General features: G+C 40.3%; 1 protein-coding gene across 7 annotated transcripts in view; it reads left to right on the forward strand.

The window, feature by feature from the left end:
- The window catches only part of AFF2 (AF4/FMR2 family member 2), a 336322-nt gene that overhangs the window by 306744 nt on the left and 10332 nt on the right, over positions 1-19246 (forward strand). For 6 of the 7 annotated variants that reach the window (XM_027690474.1, XM_027690477.1, XM_027690476.1 and 3 more), the window contains 8 exons: positions 179-318; positions 873-936; positions 4299-4435; positions 7666-7737; positions 8098-8191; positions 10871-10918; positions 11423-11472; positions 15551-15765. In XM_027690474.1, coding sequence (XP_027546275.1) covers positions 179-318; positions 873-936; positions 4299-4435; positions 7666-7737; positions 8098-8191; positions 10871-10918; positions 11423-11472; positions 15551-15765 — 820 coding nt within the window. The remainder of the gene's footprint in view (positions 1-178; positions 319-872; positions 937-4298; positions 4436-7665; positions 7738-8097; positions 8192-10870; positions 10919-11422; positions 11473-15550; positions 15766-19246) is intronic. The other variant, XM_027690479.1, reaches the window with a different exon arrangement.

The raw sequence follows: 19246 nt of genomic DNA on the forward strand, positions 1-19246 counted from the left end.
TGGTTTGGTGAGGTAACCTGGATGTAGTTGGGTATCTGTGAGTGCTACTTTGTCTCTTAGCCTTTTGTTTGTTTGAAGGGCTTTTGTTTTCATTTGGGGGTGGGGGATGTGGATGCGAGCACTGAAATTGTTGGAAGGTGTTTGTTTGAACTGTGAATAACAGTCCTGTGTTTTCTAGGAGGAAGAATCTCACAACACACCAACAGCCAACACTCTTCTTGACACCAGCCATCTAGAACCAGACATCTGGTCTGCAATGCCAACACTTTCCAATGGGAATTCTGAGCCCAGAAGACCCAAAATAACATTTGATGATGTGTAAGTTTTATTGACTCTGTGCTAGCTGCAGGTTCTGTAGTTGGGATTTCCATGCAAGCAGAGCTCCCAGGGAAAGAGAGTTATTTGATTACAGTGCAGGCATTGGGCACCTGTGTGGATAGTGCTGCACAGAGGCATACACGGTTTTAATCTTTGCAAATGAACTGTTGTCACTGATTAATGATGACTGTTGATAAATGTTTTCAGATCATGAATGTTGGTTCACAGTAATTCTTCTTCATTTTTTTATTTTAGCTCCTCTAGTGGAAACTTCTTATACTTAATTAGTTTAAAATATTTTTCCTTTTCCTCTGTTCAGCATGCATTAATGGGTCCTTTGGGTGGCCAGTTTCTACAGCTACTAATTTTACATTCTGGTCACCCATCATATCTTTGCATACAGCAGCTTCAGACTGATATCAGCTTAAGATTTAAAGAGATAAGTGGGCGTAGGTGTCAAACTTGTTCTTGAAAGCAGTCAGCAAATTTTTTAAACAATGTTTGTCTAACTGTATGAAAGGAAAGACTTGAATTAATTGATTTTGTCTCTTTAGGCTTCACAATGCGGATTATTACATGCAAGAGGCTAAGAAGCTAAAGCATAAAGCAGATGCACTGGTAGGTTATCACTGGAGTTTTTTGTTCCTATCCACTGTGGAACTCGGTATTACAAAAATGGACATTCTGCACGTGTTCCAAAGCTCTGAAACCAAGAGGAACACTGCTGCTGGGCATAAAGTATGCCTCAGACTGTGCTCCATAAACCCACTGTGCACAAGTCAAACCCTGAACACCATTCCTAGCCTTTAAGTATTTGTTCCCCAAAAAAGAAACTCCTTACAATAGCTGGTGTTTCTTCCAAGGAGGAGCAACAATCATGCTGTTTATGAAGGAGGCAGGATAATTTCATGAAAGTTGATGTGTATTTGAAATTTGTTGCTCCTCTTCACTTTGGGCCTAAAGCAGAAGTGTTGAAATATTCCATAGCAGAAAGTCAGGACAAGCAAATCACCCTCCCACCCCATTATCATGTGGTAAAACTGCTATTTCCAATCCAATTGTTTAAAATTTGCAACCATTCATTTTTACGTAGTACATTCATTTTTATTGCACACTGTTAGGTTGGTAAAGAAAGCCTTCCCAAAAAATCTTGCAATGAGGGAGTTCAGTGCTGGAAAAGCTTTTTCTCTGATTTTACTCCAGATGAAATTCCAATAAGATTGGCCCAGTTTTGTGAGGTGTTTTGATTTTGATAAAACTGCATAGTCTGGCAGATTATATTCTGTCAGGGTTTGTTCAATCTGAACTTTTGCTGCCCTGAAGTGCCTTTAATAGGCATTTGCTTTGTAGATAGGGACTTTGCTCCTGTAAGCTACATAAGGTGCAAAACAGCAGCTCATTTAGGCAGATTTAGTGGAACTTGGCTCCTCTACTTAAAGTAAGATGTCTAAAATGGAGTGTGGCCATCTCTTTGCCCCCTCAAAATCACAACTGAAAAGGAACTGGGTGATCATTCACCTCTCACTTTATTATTTGTGGGGATTTTGCATGCATATTCTGTCATTCCACATTAGAGATTTTAGGCTTGGGAATCAGTGTTTGTCTAAAAAAAACCAAAAAACAACAAAACAATCACATGCTATGTTTTTAAAAAGCAAACCAACCAAACAAAAAAGAAATGGCTCTCCCTCTGCTGTCAGTGAGAGCTAACATGTCAAGCTGCCTGCTTCAGCTCTCTGGGCTCCCTTTGGGTTGGGGCACAGTGTTTCCAAGTGTGTGTTCTGTGAGAGGCGGGTTCAGGTTTTTGGCAGCCCGCTCTGACTGTCAGTAAGGTGACAGTCATCCCTCCCGACGTGCCCGTTTACAGGAGGTGGCCTGATGGCTTCCAGCCTGGCTCGGCAGAGCTCAGGCAGGAAAGGCTGGCAGGAGCAGGCTGACAACACCTCCCACAGCTGGGTGACCTTTAAACAAAATACACATGGTTCTGGCACAGGGATACCTGCTCCACACAAGCAAATATTTACAGGCTCAGGCTCCCGATGATCTCAACGTGCCATGTCAGTCCAGCTCCCTCCACAGCCTGACACACTCAGAAGGTGTTGACCTGTCTCCTGTCCTCTTCCCTTTGCTTGTGCCTTGCAGAATCAGGGGTGTTTCTCAAGCAGAACTAAGAGGAGCAGGCACAGCACATCCCACTGCTGCCTGCGGGCTGGCCGTGCCTGTCGCACACAGTTTGACACCCCGAGTGCCCTGGTGGGGCTGCGAGGCCATCCACTTCAATCAACTTGTTGGCAGACATAAATATCCATGAACAAAGAATCTGCTTTTTCTTTCTGCTATTTAGATCTCAACTTTTTTTTTTTCCCCACCCAATGCAGCTGCACACAAATTATCTGCGTGTAACACATTTGCTGTGCGATCCCGTAGTGTTACTTGTCCTATGGAAACAATTGCTGCTGGTTACTTGGTGCTGACATGACAAAGCACAGGCAGCATTGAAAGATGTGTTGCAGTGGCTGGAAAGATAATGCATGTGACCTCAAAATGTGTCAGCAAATGTTAATGAGATTTGTGGCAATGCTGCTCCTGAGCTTGTACGGAAAATAGATTTCTAGTGAAGGGCAGGACATTTCATGTCTTACGAGAGCAACCCCATGGAAACCTCTCCTTGTCTGGGGCTGCAGTGAGGGATCAACTAATCTGGGTGGGCTGCTGCAGTGGCAAGTGACTGTGCCTTATGGAAGAGATCTTGGAGACCTCACTCTGTTCTCGACTGAGATGTGATGAGCTGGAGTCATTCCACCGACTCCACAGGATCGGATCCCATTTCTGGCTTGAATTCTGTGTCTGCACTAAATCTGCTTGCAGCCAGATTCGTTTTTCATACCACAAAAAGTCATCTTTGGAAGGCTTTTTGTCTTCCAAAATGAATGGAAATTCTTTCAAAGTGAAAAAAGGAATTTGAAGAATATGCTGAAAGCAGCCATTGGAATAGAGAGAAAGCAGTCAGAAACATTCGCCTTTTCTGATCATTCAGTTAATACCTAACAATTATACAAAGCTTTGAATGTAATCAATGCAGAAGACCAGAACTTGAAATTAAAGGTGTGCAGAGGGAACTAGCTATAGGGATGGTTTAGAAGGAGCCATAAAGACAAATATACTGTTATCCTGGACCAATAATAAGTGTTATGCTTAATATGTTGCTAAAATAGGCTTCAGTTTTGTGAATGGAAACATATGCAGATGCATCAAAAATATTTTGATAGAGACATAGAAGGAAATTTTTAAATTATTTAAAGTATATTGGATCTCCTATATCAAATGCCGCATTAGTAAAATTCTTACATCCAGCTATCAAAAACTGCAAATGTTAAATACTATTATAAAATACCTACTATAAAAATGTCATATATAATATTCATTACACATAAAAAAAGAAATCAGTATGTCTAAGTCAGTTTAATCACAACCATTATGAGGGCTAAAACCTTTTGCAATAAAATCCTAGTAAAATGAAATATTTAGCAGTGCTATATTGTCTCCCTTTTTTTCCCTGCTCTTTCAGTCATCTCATAAGTGATGAGATATTTTTTTGATCAACAGTTAACACAGAATATGACATCAGACAAATGCCATGGAGTTGTTACTTAACCCTTGCATAGTGACATTCAAATTTAGTTCATCTTTCAAGGAGTGATGTGGATGTGTTCAAACATGCTTAGTGCCTCTCCTTGCCTGTGTAAATCCATGCATGTCAGTGGACATACATTGACTTTCCTCTGTGGAGCATCCAGCCACTTACTGCCTGAAAAGATCTGGCAAAAAATTAGGCCCTGCCTTAATTACTGTATGAAATCATTCTTAACTACCAGTGTCGCTTTGCTTTCATCCTAATGCTGGTGTTCCTTTGTATGATTATTTGCCTACCTAGAAATTAAAGCTGAAGGATTTTCTTGACGGTGTCATTCCCATTTCAGCTGGAGAAGTTCGGTAAAGCAGTGAATTATGCTGATGCTGCCCTCTCCTTCATCGAGTGCGGGAACGCTATGGAGCGAGATCCATTAGAAGCTAAATCTCCATACACCATGTACTCAGAGACTGTGGAACTCATCAGGTTAATGTCCTTTCTGTGATCATTTTCATCATCTCATTTCAGTCATAATTAGAACCTGCTATGTTTTAAAAAATACCATTTCAACGTATTAATGATTTGTCCAAGGCATCTTCATCTCAGAAGTCATCATAATTAGTTCTTGCCATTTTATTAATGTCATGGAAAATTTATAATTGATGGACACTGCTTTTATAAATTATCCCCTTTAGAGGTTATAATGTGAGTGTTATAATTTGCAATATTCATAAAATTAAAATTGAAATGTAGTGGGTGGAAGTAAAGTATAGTAATTTCACTGTTTGGCAATGACACTTGTCTTTTAAAAGGTGTAGTTTTATAATTCAAAACATTAAAGGGAGTCTATCAGGATTTCTATTACAAACCCTGGTTTTAGAGCTTTATAACTTGGCTGTTAAAAAAAAAAGGAAAAAGCTGAAATTTGGGACATAAGATCATAGCTTCCATATGTATTGTATTGAAAACAGTGTATTTTTAATGTTAAAGGAATGTGAAACAGCTGAATTAATTTTAATACAGTTTTCTAGACTCATAGGCTAGAATATGGATGAGAGAGCCTTTACTTACTAATAAAATGTCTGAATTATTACTTTAAAATCTGCTACTATTCCTTATAGCTGTTTCAGTGTTGGCTCCGTAGAAATAATGGTCTCCTGAGTAACTAAGGGCTTGTTTGCTTTACTTGAGCAAATTATCAAAGTGAAATCAAGCAGGATTAAATTTACCTGTAAATAGAACAACAGGATTTTTCCTCTTCACTGTGATGCACCTTCGCTTTCCCCAGTGTATGCTGGGAATATCCCCATTAATGTCAGTGTAATTACTGGAAGTTTGCACAAGAGAAAAAAATGGAGGCAAATCAGGCCCTAAATATTTGGTTTTTAATATGACAACGGTGGTTTTTTAACATGCCAGATTAGCTATTAGGGACTGCCAAGATAATGCATGTTTTACATTTTGAGCAAGTAGGTATTTGCATAATAAAATGTATCAAATCTTAAGAAGCTCTTACTCTCAGGTAAATAATATGCCTGCTAAATATTTAAAAACATGTTTTTGCATTCCACACTTCATAAAGAGAAGAAGAAAATCTAAAGAGATCGCTCAAGAAAAAAGTTATGTTCACTCAACACTTGATCCGTGTTAAACCCTGGAGAGCAGAGGACCTAGAAAAGGAGCAGCCTACCACTGCTCTGCTGTGCCAAAACTTGTCCTGCACTCTGACAGGGGGCAGTTCAGAACTATGTATTAAACGGCAGTGCTTTTTCATAGTAGCCTGCTTTTGTTTCTTAAGAAAACCACAGAGCACAGTTGAAAATGTTGCCCCTCCGTCCAGCAGCTTGTTCAGAGTTCATGGACCAAAAATCTTTGTTCATGCAGGAGTCATAACACATGCACCACTTAAGTCAGAGAATGGCAGCTCCAGGAGTCCCTCACAAATGGGCAGTACCTGCAGGTCCCCTGCAGTGCTGGTGCTGGATGGAGCCAGCTGAGTGCATGGCTGTGTGCTGGAGCGGCTGGCACTCCTCAGCATACACAGCCCCGCTGCCTGGCTGCTCCTGGCACAGTCCTGCTGCAGGCTACATGATAGATAAACCTTGGCATGGAAGCAGCAGCACCTGAACTGCTTTGGAACTGCTTTTGGCTATGGAAGAAACTGGAGAACTTTGTTATATTAGATCTCCAATATCTAAATAGCTAAAGTCAGGTGAGATCAATTCCACCACCTACCAAAGGTAGAGCTTAATATACCAACTGTTGCATGCAGCATCTTGTAGCAGCCAGTGAGACTGATTTGCTTATTTAATTGCTGTCAGTGGTCAGACGTGGACAAAAAGTGATTGCCCAGGTGAGCAGGTACAGGCTCAGTAAACTCCATGGAAAAAAGTATAATTCCTGTGGGCTACAGTGTGTGCTTAATGTGCAAACCAAGTATGTGGTTGTGCCAAGCCTCTTTCTCAGTGTGGCTGCTAATGTTGACATAGATTTTTACTGTGAGATAACAAATAGAAGGAGATTTTTCTCACTTTTACTCCTGCCTTTATCAGAGACTTAGTTTTCCCCTTTTGCATTAGCTGTGTCTGTCATGAGTATCTGCATCAGACACCTATTTGTGAAAGCAAGTAGAGCATCAAAAAGATTGGGAGTATCAGAGATCTGACTGTCAAATATGTTTTAAGTTAATGGTGATTTTAAAACCCTAACTTAATGCTGAAAATCTCAGAGACACATATCTTTGTGTTTGATGAGATTCCTTCAGTATGGCTAGAACAACAATACCAAGGAGCAGGTGAGACAGGATAGGAAGCACATCAGGTGGTGTGTTTACAGCTGGGAGCTGGGGGCTGATGATGGGGGTGGTGGGAGAAGGCAGAGCCAGAGCAGCACAGCCTGCCTGCACTCCATTACCTCCCTGTAAATGAGGACTCATCAAGACTGCCTGGATACCTTAAAACTTTCTTACGCAACGCTGAACCCTATTACTTATTCTAACACAAGTACCTGTGAAATTGCATTAGGGCTCAGAACAATGATTTTATGCGATGAATTGATTTTCAAGAGACTAAATGCATGGAATGGAGTATGCTCAGTTAAAGCAAAAAAGGACAGGGGAGGTAGGAATACTCAATCTTTGATCATCCAAATGCTGGACAGCAGCAATTAAATAGAGAGGGAAGACCAAGTACACAAGACCCATAAATTAATGAACCCATGAATTAAAAAAGCTGTGAACGTGACCTTTCCTGTATTTAAAACCATTTTCTATATAAAATATATTAAAAGCTTTGAAGAAGCATTTATGAGAAGGATTTTCAAGATATTATTCAAGCCCAAAGTATTATATGTAAAACCTTATTATACATTACTTTACGCTTCAGTACATAGAGGGCCAAGATCTTATGCTTCTGTCCAACACTCATCACAAATGTTTGCAGGACTCAGCCTAGTTGGCTGGATATAATATCATTAATATATCCAAGAATAGTTCACCTTGTTGGCCCAGAAAATTGGTTGGTGATTTACTTTAGCCCACCTTTTAAGTGGTGCTTTCTGTTGAATTTTACATTGATTTCACCGTTACAGAACACTGTGACCATTAACTGTTGCAGTTGGAGAAGAGTATCTATGTGTGGCTGTTATTTTTCAGTGTTACTAGTATGCTTGGAAACATCTTAACTCTCACTTTCTTCTCTCCTCACCTTTCTGACAAGGTATGCAATGAGACTCAAGAATTTCACAGGCTCTTCTGCCACAGAAGGGGACAAGAAATTAGCAGTTTTATGGTAAGTCCCTTTGTGACAATGAGAGAAGCAGCTGAAATCTTAAGGAGGACTTTAAAAGTACTGAATTACTTAAGCAGCTTACAGAAGATCATTATTCTTGTTTTCCATTAAACTATTAAAGGATAACTAATGGATTTCTTCAGCAGCTGACTAAACATTTATTCTTCTAATTTATACTCTTATCAAGATGGGATTTTAATGCTTTTGACCACTTTTTTTTTCTTTCTCCATTTGCTTGTGTTTCAAAATTTAACCTTAGAACAGAAACTACAAAATATAGGTCAGCTTTTTTTTTTTTTTTACAGTTTATAGGTTTCATTAAGCAATGGAATTAACATAATCCTTTCCTAATTACCACAGCTACCGATGCTTATCACTTCTCTACTTGAGAATGTTTAAACTAAAGAAGGACCATGCTATGAAGTACTCCAGATCTCTGATGGAATATTTTAAGGTAATCTTTATTCTGTTTAATTTATTGATATGAAATGAAATTCATACCAGCACCGAGAGCTCTCACAAGTATAACTGTGTGACTTAAAAGTCCCACATTTAACCTCTCCCCTGGGAAGTGCAGGCAGGATGGCTGCCAGGGAGTGAGGACAGAAGTGATTTAGGGGATTTTTGGATTAGTCACTTGATTCAAAGGACCATACTCAGTAATTCTACTAAAATAACATTATTCTCAACACCATGTAATGTTTGTGCAAGTTTCTAAAAAGGAACCTGATTCTTTCAAGGTTTCAATATGGAAGCGATTATGAACTGACCCCCAATGAACCATAATAAAGCAATTATTTAGGCTGTAGTTAGTTAAGTTTGGATTTTCAATTCAGTGAGGTTTGCTGAAGCTTATTGCAGTCTCAGAGATTTCTCCTTTTATTCCTATGGAACTTCAAATTGCCTTATCTACATCTACTCTACCTTAAGTTGAGTGGAGATCTGATTGTCATGACTTGGGGATGTTTTGTTTTACCTTGTCAAATGCTGTTTACCCAGTGTAAGAATGACAAATCCTCACTGTTGCTAGATTAAGAGAGAAATTGTATCTTTCTTCAGCTCTGCCAAGGTTTTGATATTTACATTTTACTGGTTAATGCTGTTTGAAGCATACATTAATTCTTGTACTTTATTACTACATATTATTCTATAATTAGGTAATTATACTGTCTTGTCAGCCCATCAGTCTTTTTTTGTTGGTGTTTTCAGCCGCTGTGAATTTGTTCCAGGCTTTGACATATATTGGTACTGCAAACCAATAAAACCTCTAACACTGCAGTTTTAATATTTTCACGTAAATGGTGATAAAATGGTCCTGCTGTAAAACTCCAGTACTGTCATGCAAGCAACCATAGTCCTGACTTCCCATGTGTTTTCTGTGTGTGTATCTCTGCAACTTCAGTAATGTTATTCCTGGTCTTGTGCTTAAATAGAGTGTTGCCACCATTAGTAGTGCCTCTGTTGCGTTCATGGAGTTTTCAGCCAGGGATTTGCAAAACAAATTAAATTTGAACTAGACGCATTTGTAACCTCAGCATTTTCATGAAATGTGTTCCACCCACTTCACGTTTTATCCAGGATGAATGTAGATTTTCTCTTTAAAAAAAGGATTATTAGACAAATATTTTTGATAAACTTTTTCTGCAGAAAGTAAAGATAAAAAAAAAAAAGGGTGTGCAGGGGGGATTGTTTTGCCTTAAAGCCACTTTACTTGTCTAACTGTGCAAATAGGTACAATGGAGAATATATTAATACTCCCAGCATAAGACCATTTTACTGCATCCACACAGAGAAAATGTCTTTTAATGTAAATTAAAAAAAGAGAAAAAAATGTTAAATGTAATAAAATCAACAAATCAGAAATGCTATTTTAGGCATCCAGTTGAAGCTGAGTGTTTCAGCAAATGTGTGTGCTATGGGCACTGTAACTCATTTCCTAGAAGTAGTGTTTGAGTGTGTACAGATTATATGTACAGATTATATGTTTTGTAATAAAGGCACAGGAGGAGAAAAGAAAAGAATGGGAGCTATTAACTACATGTTAGTTTTGTATTGCTGCACCATGTTCTCTGGGTTCACTAGCAAGAATCTGTAATACAAATGAAAGAGATTAAGTGTTTGAATAGAGTTGTTATTCAGAATTTTACACAGTTTTAACTGTGAAAAGCAGCCCACTGTTTACAGCAGAGCTGGAGAGGAACTTTTTGGCTGAATTGTTTTCCATATTTTTCCTCACAAATGCCACTTTGTCCAAATTGAAACCATTTGTGGACAGAACTGGTACTGATTAATTTCCAATTAAAAACTTCAAGTTGATATTTTTGACATAAATCACGTAAGCAATTTTGAAATTTAGAGACAACTTGAAGTAAAATATAACTAAAGTGATAAATTTTTAGAATTGAAATCAAACCTTTCCAGATTAGAAAAAGTGACATCCTCTGAGGTATTTCTCCTGAAAGTTTGAGGAAGATTTTTATGTTTTTGAAAATGTGTTGTCAACAGTCATTGAAATACTTTTGCTAAATATTTTCATCATCAAATAACTAACTCCAATTGAGATCTAGTCTTAATCTTGACAGACCTATAATTTGTCTCCAGGTAATGTTGGGAACAATCCCCAGACAACAGAACCTAATATCAAAGCTTCTTCTTCATCTCTGAAAACTTTCCAGGGCAGTTTAGGATCTCCCTCCTTCCTATATATGAGCAGGTGGCAGAAATATACATTACGTATGTGCTGTGCAAAATGCATAGGCCAGGCCAGTGTCATGGTTTGACAGTGTCTGCTGCTTTGGTCAGGACTGTTGGGCTGTTTGCTGTGTTTTAGAAGTCAAGGGTAGGCTCTGGCTCCTCTGAATCTCTGTGCCTCCCATGCAAAATAGTGATTACAGTAAGTGGATGAGCGTTGTAATAATGGTAATACTGTGCAGAGAACTTGTAAAATTTGATTGAATTCTCACTGTGTGTGCTGACTTCTAGAAAGGCAGCTGAGTGATTATTTTCAGAGAGCACACGTAGATAGCCTCAGCCCTGATACTACCACTTTGTATGGAAAATAAAATAACCACTCAGTCTGAGCAAGTCTGGAAAAACCTGGGCTTTATTGTTGCTCGGCAATCTTTTTGTACAGGGTTTTACAAGGTGCTACACAGACGTGAAAGGCAGAATGAGTAAGCAGGTAAGGAAAGTCAATTTGTGCAACTAAAATACATAAAAGCAAGGGCATTCAAGCAGATCCTTACTAGAAATGTTATTTATACTACTATCTGAATCCCAAGCCACCTTCCCTAGCAATTTGGGAGGGATTAATTTCATTAAGGCATCAAGTCAAATTCTTTTTGTTCCTTATTAAAATATTGAAGGTCCCCCTAATGATAAGCAGTCATTTGCACTCTCAAGAACTTACTTTGTAGAATAAGTTTCAGTGGTAATTAAACCACTTCTTCGTGACCTACATCTGCTTTTACTGGAACTTATTCCCTCTTTCATCAAGTGACTTTCAATCTACTGGTTGGAACCTACCAATCATCCACCAGCCACTTAATTATGGGACTGATCTGCAGAGCTGTTCTGCTATATGCACTGTAGCTCTTGCAGGGAAAACGGGGAGTGTTGAGGCTTCTGTCATCAGTATTCATGTGCTTGCATCACCTGTATTTACATTTTGGTTTTGTACTTACAGAACTCTTCAAAAGCCTCACAGGCCCCCTCACCTTGGGGCGGCAATGGAAAGTGAGTATTTTCTGCTGAGCACTTTTGTCTGGGAACAAATGGTTCCAGAAAGGGGGGGGGATGTTTTCGTGCCTCTAAAGGTGAAGGACAGGCCATGGGATCAGCGTTTTGGGAGCTACAGGTGTCTTTGAAGTATGTATTAGGTAGAAAATGTTCTTTTTGCCTACAGAATTGATCATACAGCTGCCCTGGGCTTGTGGGGGTGAGGGGCTCCCACCAGACCAAATCAGGTACCCGTGTGAGCCATCCACTGTGATGGGGAAGGAAGAGCTGAAACACACCTTCATCTGTGCAAGGCCCCCTTAAGTCTAAATTCAGCTGTGGTGGGTCTGTGCTGAATTCTTTGACAGTTTGCTTCTCAAGCCAAATGAAGGCCATAAAAATAGCTGTTAATTAGCTAGCAAGTACCGTGTCATTTTAGGAAGGCAAAGTAAAGTTAACCTTCATTGCAATGATTTTTCAATGATTCGTTCAGCAATGAAAGACCAATGAATATTTCATTGATATATGGTAAGTGCTGTTTAATAAAACTGAAGGTATAATAGTGGTGAAAATGTGAAGGCACTTAGTCAGCCAATTATCAGTGACTTTATACTAACGTTAAAACACCCTCACCTCAGATATGAAGTCAGGGTAATTCAGTTATGATCTGCTGTTCAATGAAGGTGCATTGCTGTTGCAACCTTGCCTTTATCTTGCAATCTCTGTTGCCACCTGACACATCTTTCCTTTTCCTTCCTCCTGTATCACACAGATACAGGTAAAACAAAGGTGAAGGACTTTTAACTTTTTTTCCATCTTGACTTGCATGGGCTCAGTTCTAGGTGAAAATGATTGTTGTTAATGGTCTCTTTCTGGTAGTTCAGAAGAAATGACTATTAGACACGCCAAGGAAACAACATAATAAAACTGTAGAAGGGATTGAAGTTTAGCACACAAAAACCTGAAGTTTTCAGGCAGACTTTGTTTTCAAGCAGTACAAAAACAAGAATTCCAACATTTTGCTTGAAGGAAAATATTGTCTTAGGTAATTCAAAATGTTTTGGGGTGTATTTATATATACATATACACCCCAAATGCACACAGTTATTTTGAGTATGTGTGTATATAGATATTTAAGTATAGAGCCCTCCCCAAATCTTCGTTCACGAAGCCTAGCCATCATGATAGATTATAACACAAACTAAAGTGATGAAATACAAAATCACCTTTAAATAAAAGCTGAAAATATATTTTAACACTGGAAAAGCAACTACTAAATTAAATTATTCATTTTGTGCCGTTTTTTTGAGGCATTTAAATGTCAGTGAAACCTTGTATTGCAGTAAAAATACATAAATGTTTACCTAAAGTTTTAGTGATGAAATAGACCACTGGAGCATTGCATCTCTTTTCTTAAGAAGTGGCTTGTACATACACATTTCATGAAGCAGAAGTTATCCTTTTATTCCTGTCCTATAACAGACAGGATGAAGTGTGTGCTCTGCAGGTGATGGCACCTCCCTTGCTATTTAAAGGAGCTGTTGGGTGTTCAGGATTTAGAATAAGTGGGTTTTGACTGGAGGAGAAAATTCTTGTCTGGCCACAAAGTAGGCAGGAGAAACCCAGCCTTCAGGTCAGCATCAGTTCTAATGTAACACCCAGCTGATCAGTCTCTTCCCACTAACTTTGGAGATAAGGAAGCAAAGCTCTGAAAGAGCACATCTCTCTCTTTTATTCAGAGAAGGAAGCACTTGACATGTGAGAATAACTGAACATGACAAGGCCGTGTTATAACAGTGTTATTGTGACACCTGTGACCTGTGACCACAGTCCACACTCAGGTCTTCTATCCCCCCTGTGTGGAGTCTCAGAAGAAAAGCTGGCTGGCTGGCTCAGAGTGGCTGTATATCTCAGGTGTCTCCTGGTGGCCCCCAGTTTGTTACAGGCCTGGTGCTGCCCCTGGCAGCACGTGCTCTGCCTTCCCCAGAGCTACTCACTCTACAGTTTCCTCTTATTCTCCTGCAAATTTGTACCAGATGGGTAGAGAATTCACACACCACAGAGGTATGGAGATGGATCAGCAGCCTGGTGCAGAACGGGGAAACGATGGGGCAATGTCAAATATTTTTTTTTTTTTAACAAAGCAAAACTTGATCCATTGCCATGAATTGTAGTGTCCTCAGGATCTCAAAACATCAGAAATCTCCTTTGGCCTTACTGGAATTTCTGCCTACTCTTGTTTGAAAGGGTTGTGAACCTCTACAAAGTTGGCCTGGGTTCCAGGCTGGCAATGAAACAAATTTTCCCTGGTTTCATTACAGAAATGTTTCCCACCTCAAGCAACAGAGAGCACAAAATACAGAGATTTAGTAGACTCACCACAGTAATAATGGCTGTGCACAACAGGGAAAATCCAGTGAACAATGTGCTTTATTTGGCAGAAGTGCGTCAGCTTGTTCTAAGTGGCTCTAACAAAATACTCTTGGTATCCTCAGATACTTATCATTTTTAACTGCTCTCAGACCTAATCTAGTATAGTTCAGCTCTCCTGTGCATTAAAGACACTGTGGCACGTCAGATAACCAGGATGTTTTGAGACTTAAAAATAAAACGTTTGCACATTAGGATGTGCTTAAACTCTAACACATAAGCTGTGTTAAAAGCTACTAGCTGCCAAATCAACGTGGTCTCTAGCTCTGGAAAAGGAATATATCACAGGAGCCTGTTGTTGAGCACAGGTAATAGCAGGACACTGCTGGAAAATCTACAGAAAAAGCTGTTGCCATCAATGCCTTTCAGCCCAAGGCTGTGCCATGGTGCCAGTTTGTCCTGCAGCCCTACATCTCAAGTGTATTCTACAGCAAGTAGAATTCTTTTGTTTAGGTAAGTGGTTCCAAATGGAGTTACATCCAGCTGGAGCTGGTCACCAGTGGTGTTCCCCAGGGCTCAGTACTGAGGCCAGTCCTGTTTCATATCTTTATCGATGAGCTGGACAAGGCGATCAAGGGCACCCTTAGTCAGTTTGTGGATAACACCAAGTTGGGTGGGAAGGTTGATCTGATGAAGGGTAGCTTTTGTTACTTCTCCCACATAACAAGTGATAGGACAAAAGGAAACGGCCACAAGTTGCACCAGGGGAGGTTTAGGAATAAGTTCTTCACCAAAAGGGTCATCAACACTGGAATAGGCTGCCCAGGGAAGAGATTGAGCCACCATTCTTGGAGGTATTCAAAAGATATGAGATATGTAGATGTGGCACTTGGGGACATGGGTTAGTGGTGGACTTGGCAGTGCTGTTAGTGGTTGGACTCAATGATCTTAAAGGTATTTTCCAACCTGAACAATTCTATGATTCTATAAATTTTCAAAGAGAAGAGCTGCTTTGTGAGCGTTCAGCACTGCACAGCTCTAACCAAGAGCTTGCTGTGCTGACCGCAGCACTGCCTGCAGCCAGCAGGTGATTCCTAATTGCTGGTGTTAGAATTAAAGGAAAATCTATATTAGAACATTAATGCCACACTAAGTAGGTAACTTAAAACACTGCTTTGTACAGAACTGTGCAGATGAAACTGTAGGCAATTAGAACAAATCTCCATGGCCTTAAAGAATCCTATAGAGATAGTCATAATCCTACAGTACCCTCAGGACCTAATACTGCTCAGCAGGGTGCTTTTACGACTTGCTCTTTACTTATTGTGGTGACTGTTTTTGGAGCAAACTGTCATTGTTGTTCCCAGAAAATACTTTGATAATAAGCCAATATTGCACATTGAGTGTTTTCTAACTGCCATTGCAGCTTCTGGCAGCAGGTAGAAAAATCATTACAGCTATGAGATGCTTCTTTCTCTGAAAGATTGCTCTATTTTTGTGATAGATTTTTTTTTTTTCTAAATAACAGGTTCATTTAAAGGGAAAATTAAATCCCTTCTTATTTTCAGTCATCCCCAGTTTATATGCTCTCCTTTCTCGTAAAATCAGGAGATACTACTGCACATTCTTCCCTGACTGGGGTGCAGAGTTAACATTTGAAGTCCACTTAGGATGGCAGTGAAGTGGGGTGTGCGAGGGGGACTCACTCTCGCTTTCCCTCTCGCAGGAGCACAGAAACACCATCGCCCATGTCCCTGAGCCCGTCCCCCGTCAGCTCTGCTGGGAGCACCACGGGCACTGCCGGCTCCTCCTCGGCGGGGACCATCACCATCCCCCAGCGCATCCACCACATGGCTGCCAGCCACGTCAACATCACCAACAACGTCCTGCGGAGCTACGAGCACTGGGACATGGCTGACAAGCTGACCAAGGAGAACAAAGGTGTGCCACTCTCTTGCTTTTTTCTTTGTCCCCTTTGGCTCACCAGCTTTAGCTTTCTCTCTGTTCTCCGCGTTTGGACCCGGAGCCACCGCATCTAAGAGCACAACTGTGACAGCTTGAGCAAACAGACCAAATCTGCTTGCTGGTCGCTGTAGCCAATGCGTATCTTCTCTTGTCAAGCACAGAGGGGGATGTGTAACACACTCTGAACATGGGGTTATCAGAGCAGCTGGCAAATAATTTAGCGAACATGAGCCCCAAGTGATGAGAGCTTTTGAGTCTGCAAATTCGTTCACAGTTTCAGCGTCTTGTAGGGCACTGAGATTATTTTCAGACTGCTCTGTCAATGGGTTTAAGACTATTAAAATGCTGGCTAGGATAATAAGCAAACATTAGATGTTATGTTCATGCGGGGAGTCCGATTAGGAGATGTCCACTGAAAGCCACGACCTTGACTCTCCTATGGTTGGATTGCAATCTGTTTATTTCTAACAACAAAACACAGGTCTTTACCACAGCCATTTCAAAGGAGGTTTAGCAACCAGTTTGTGACTGGGTTATGTCAAGTATAGTGGAGTGGCTGAGATATAACTAAAGGACAAATTTGGCGTATTGTTGGCCAGCTGTGAACTTCCCCATGATAATGTAATTATTCACATTCCAGCTTTGGGCTCACACAAATCACTGAGAAAGCTTTCTTTGACACTAGAGGTGCAGAGCCTAACTAGGAAATATTCTCATCATGAGTCGGCTCATTCTCTTAAATTATAGTGAGATTTCAGATGGCTGACTTGTCCTGACAAATGTGCTTGCTGTATGCAGTTTGATCTTACTCCCATTAATGTCAGTGGCAAATTTCCACTGATTTAGAGAAACTGAGCTTGAGATTTATAGAGTTTTATGTCTGAATGGTGGGACATAATGATCTATCCCTGGATGAGGAACAATAATAGAAGTTCTGTCCAGTCCTCCCCACTGCTTCTTGTCTTTGTTCGCATTGATTAATTTAGTAGCAGTGCAGTCATTTTGGATTTTTTCCATTGCTGCATCCATTTTCACAAAATGTGAAAGCGATTCCCTGTCAAATGTACTGCAGAATGTTACAGTGGGAATGCAGAAGGATGCCCTGATAGGAGAAAGAGATGGTGATAATCTTGTAATTAGCTCTGTGTGTTGTGGAGTTGTTAAATGTTCTACTTGGTATTGAATCAAAATAGCTCAGGCATTCAGCCAGCAGACAGAAAATGTACCCAGCCACTGCTGTTATCAGTCCTAGAGCTGGATGAGAAAAAAACCTGCTGACTCTCTTTCTGCATTTTCCTCCCTCCACTCTCCTTTGTTCTCATTTTGATTTACGATCAAATAAACCCAATTCTGCAAAGCCATATAGGAATACTCTTTATTCAGATGAGCAGTCCCTTTGACTTTAGTGGGACTGGATGCATGAATAAGGGTTTCTCACATCAGCAAGACATGTAGGGTTGTGACCTGTTCTTTCATATCTTGTTTCACAAACTGCAGACACGTTACAGGGAATGGAAAGTTCGTGTTACTTCAAATTTGATTTAAGTATTATAAACCATTGGAGAGAGATCAGAGTTTCATACATGCTATACCATGTCTGTCTTTACATTTTGTCTGGAACCTCATTTCTAATTAAATACATGGTTTAAAGATGCATGCTTTAACACAATTAAACTGCAATTTGAAAAATTCATGGTGTAACAAAAAGTGTATGGGAACTGCTGTGGTGCTCTGCAGGTCTTCATCATATCACGTGATGGATTCTCTTTATAGAAGGATGTGTTTAAGATACTTTGACATGAGAAATATTGCAGTGTTTCATGAAATCTAGCTGTAGTTGTTTTAGTGGATCATCTGCACCTCTCAAATAATTCAGAGCACCTACATCTTGCTGTCTGGGACAGGACTCATCCCTGTCCCCTCTAGTCCACCTTTGCCAGCTGGATCAGCCATCACAGTGCCCAAGCTCTGGTACACTGGCATGTGGACTGTGAGTTCCAAAATGCCCCATGACAGCAAACAGGACAGTGCAAACCCCAGACTCTGCTGTGAGTCCCAAGTACAGGACAGATCTCTTGGCCTCTCTCCCAGGAGCTTGGGCAGTCAGTTCATTATAAAGAATGAGATTTTCCCCCCCTCCCCTTGAAATAAGAATGGTCTCAAAAGCAAACACAAACCCACAAAGAAACCATGATTAAGATAAAAATTAAATTCCTTTAAAAAACACACACACAAAAAAAACCCAACCAAAAAACCCAGATCCAGTCATTTTTGTGGGTTTTTTCGTGGTCAGCTCTCATTGTTTCTGTTGTCTTCTGAATCACAGGGTGTGTCTTGCCCAAGAATATGTCTCTGATGAGAGCTAACAGAGATGGGTATAAAACTGTGGCCTAACAGCCTTTACTTCTAGGTCTTACTGCTGTCATAGATGTTTCTTAGGTCATGCCCATGCAGTCACAAGAGATTCCTTCCACACTGTAGGAGCTGTGCAGCCTCCCCTTGTCCATGGCTGTCAGCTTAGGTTTTGTGCTCCTCTGAGTATGCCTGCACACTCCCAGTTTGGACTTGACTCATGTCCAGCTGGCTCAGAGCAGCAGACAGAAGCCTTTCTTTGTCAGCCTGACAAAAGATGTGCCATTAAAATAAAAATGCATAGCAAGAGGAGAACAGCAGAACTGTGACCCGCCAGGCTGATCTGGTTTGAAAGGGAAAGCATGAACATACTGCCATGTACTTTTGGTGGAATTTTCCCTGGTCAGTAGGGTTGAGAAATGTGTGGGAGAATAGATGGAATTTGTCATAAATCTGCATCTGTATCAGGCCAGACTAAACTGCAGACTTCCCAAAGGCCATGGGCTGGTTTGTGTTGTATCACCTAGCGTGGTGTTCACCATCTATAACATCAAACTCTCAGCTGACTTTACAAGATCAGATCATTTTTTTAAGCTTCCAAAGATAGCAGTGCTTTTTGTCTTCAGTGGAAAACTATCGGCTCTGTAGTGAGCAAGACCTGTTCTCTCGTGCATAAATTTAATAAGTGGCTTCAGTGCATGTAGCTTTTTCAAGAAATGTTCAACTGAAATTAGGCTTTAAGGTGAATTTTCAGTGTTTAAAGCAATTATTTATCTGAGGCTAAAATGAGATCTCTAGAATGCAAGCAAGATAGTGCATTATTTCACTTCTAAATGTATTGATTTTTACACTAGAGGAGGGGAATAAAAGACAGAGGAAGGAAGATTAAAAGTAGCTGCTGGCTGCAGCATCTGAGCAGCTCTGGTGCTAGCCCTGAGCTCTCATTATGCTTGCCTGCAGCCAAATCACTTTGTGCTCTGATACTGCTGTAGCTCCCAAGCTGACCAGGGTCAGGCTGTCAATACTTGGATAGAAGACCTCAAAGCAGCACTTACTCGCTGAAGAAAGTACTGATAATGATTTTGTACCCGGCATCTGCTCTCCT

This window comes from Neopelma chrysocephalum, unplaced genomic scaffold, assembly GCF_003984885.1.
Source record: "Neopelma chrysocephalum unplaced genomic scaffold, ASM398488v2 Primary Assembly neopelma1_81, whole genome shotgun sequence".
Lineage (NCBI taxonomy): Eukaryota > Metazoa > Chordata > Aves > Passeriformes > Pipridae > Neopelma > Neopelma chrysocephalum.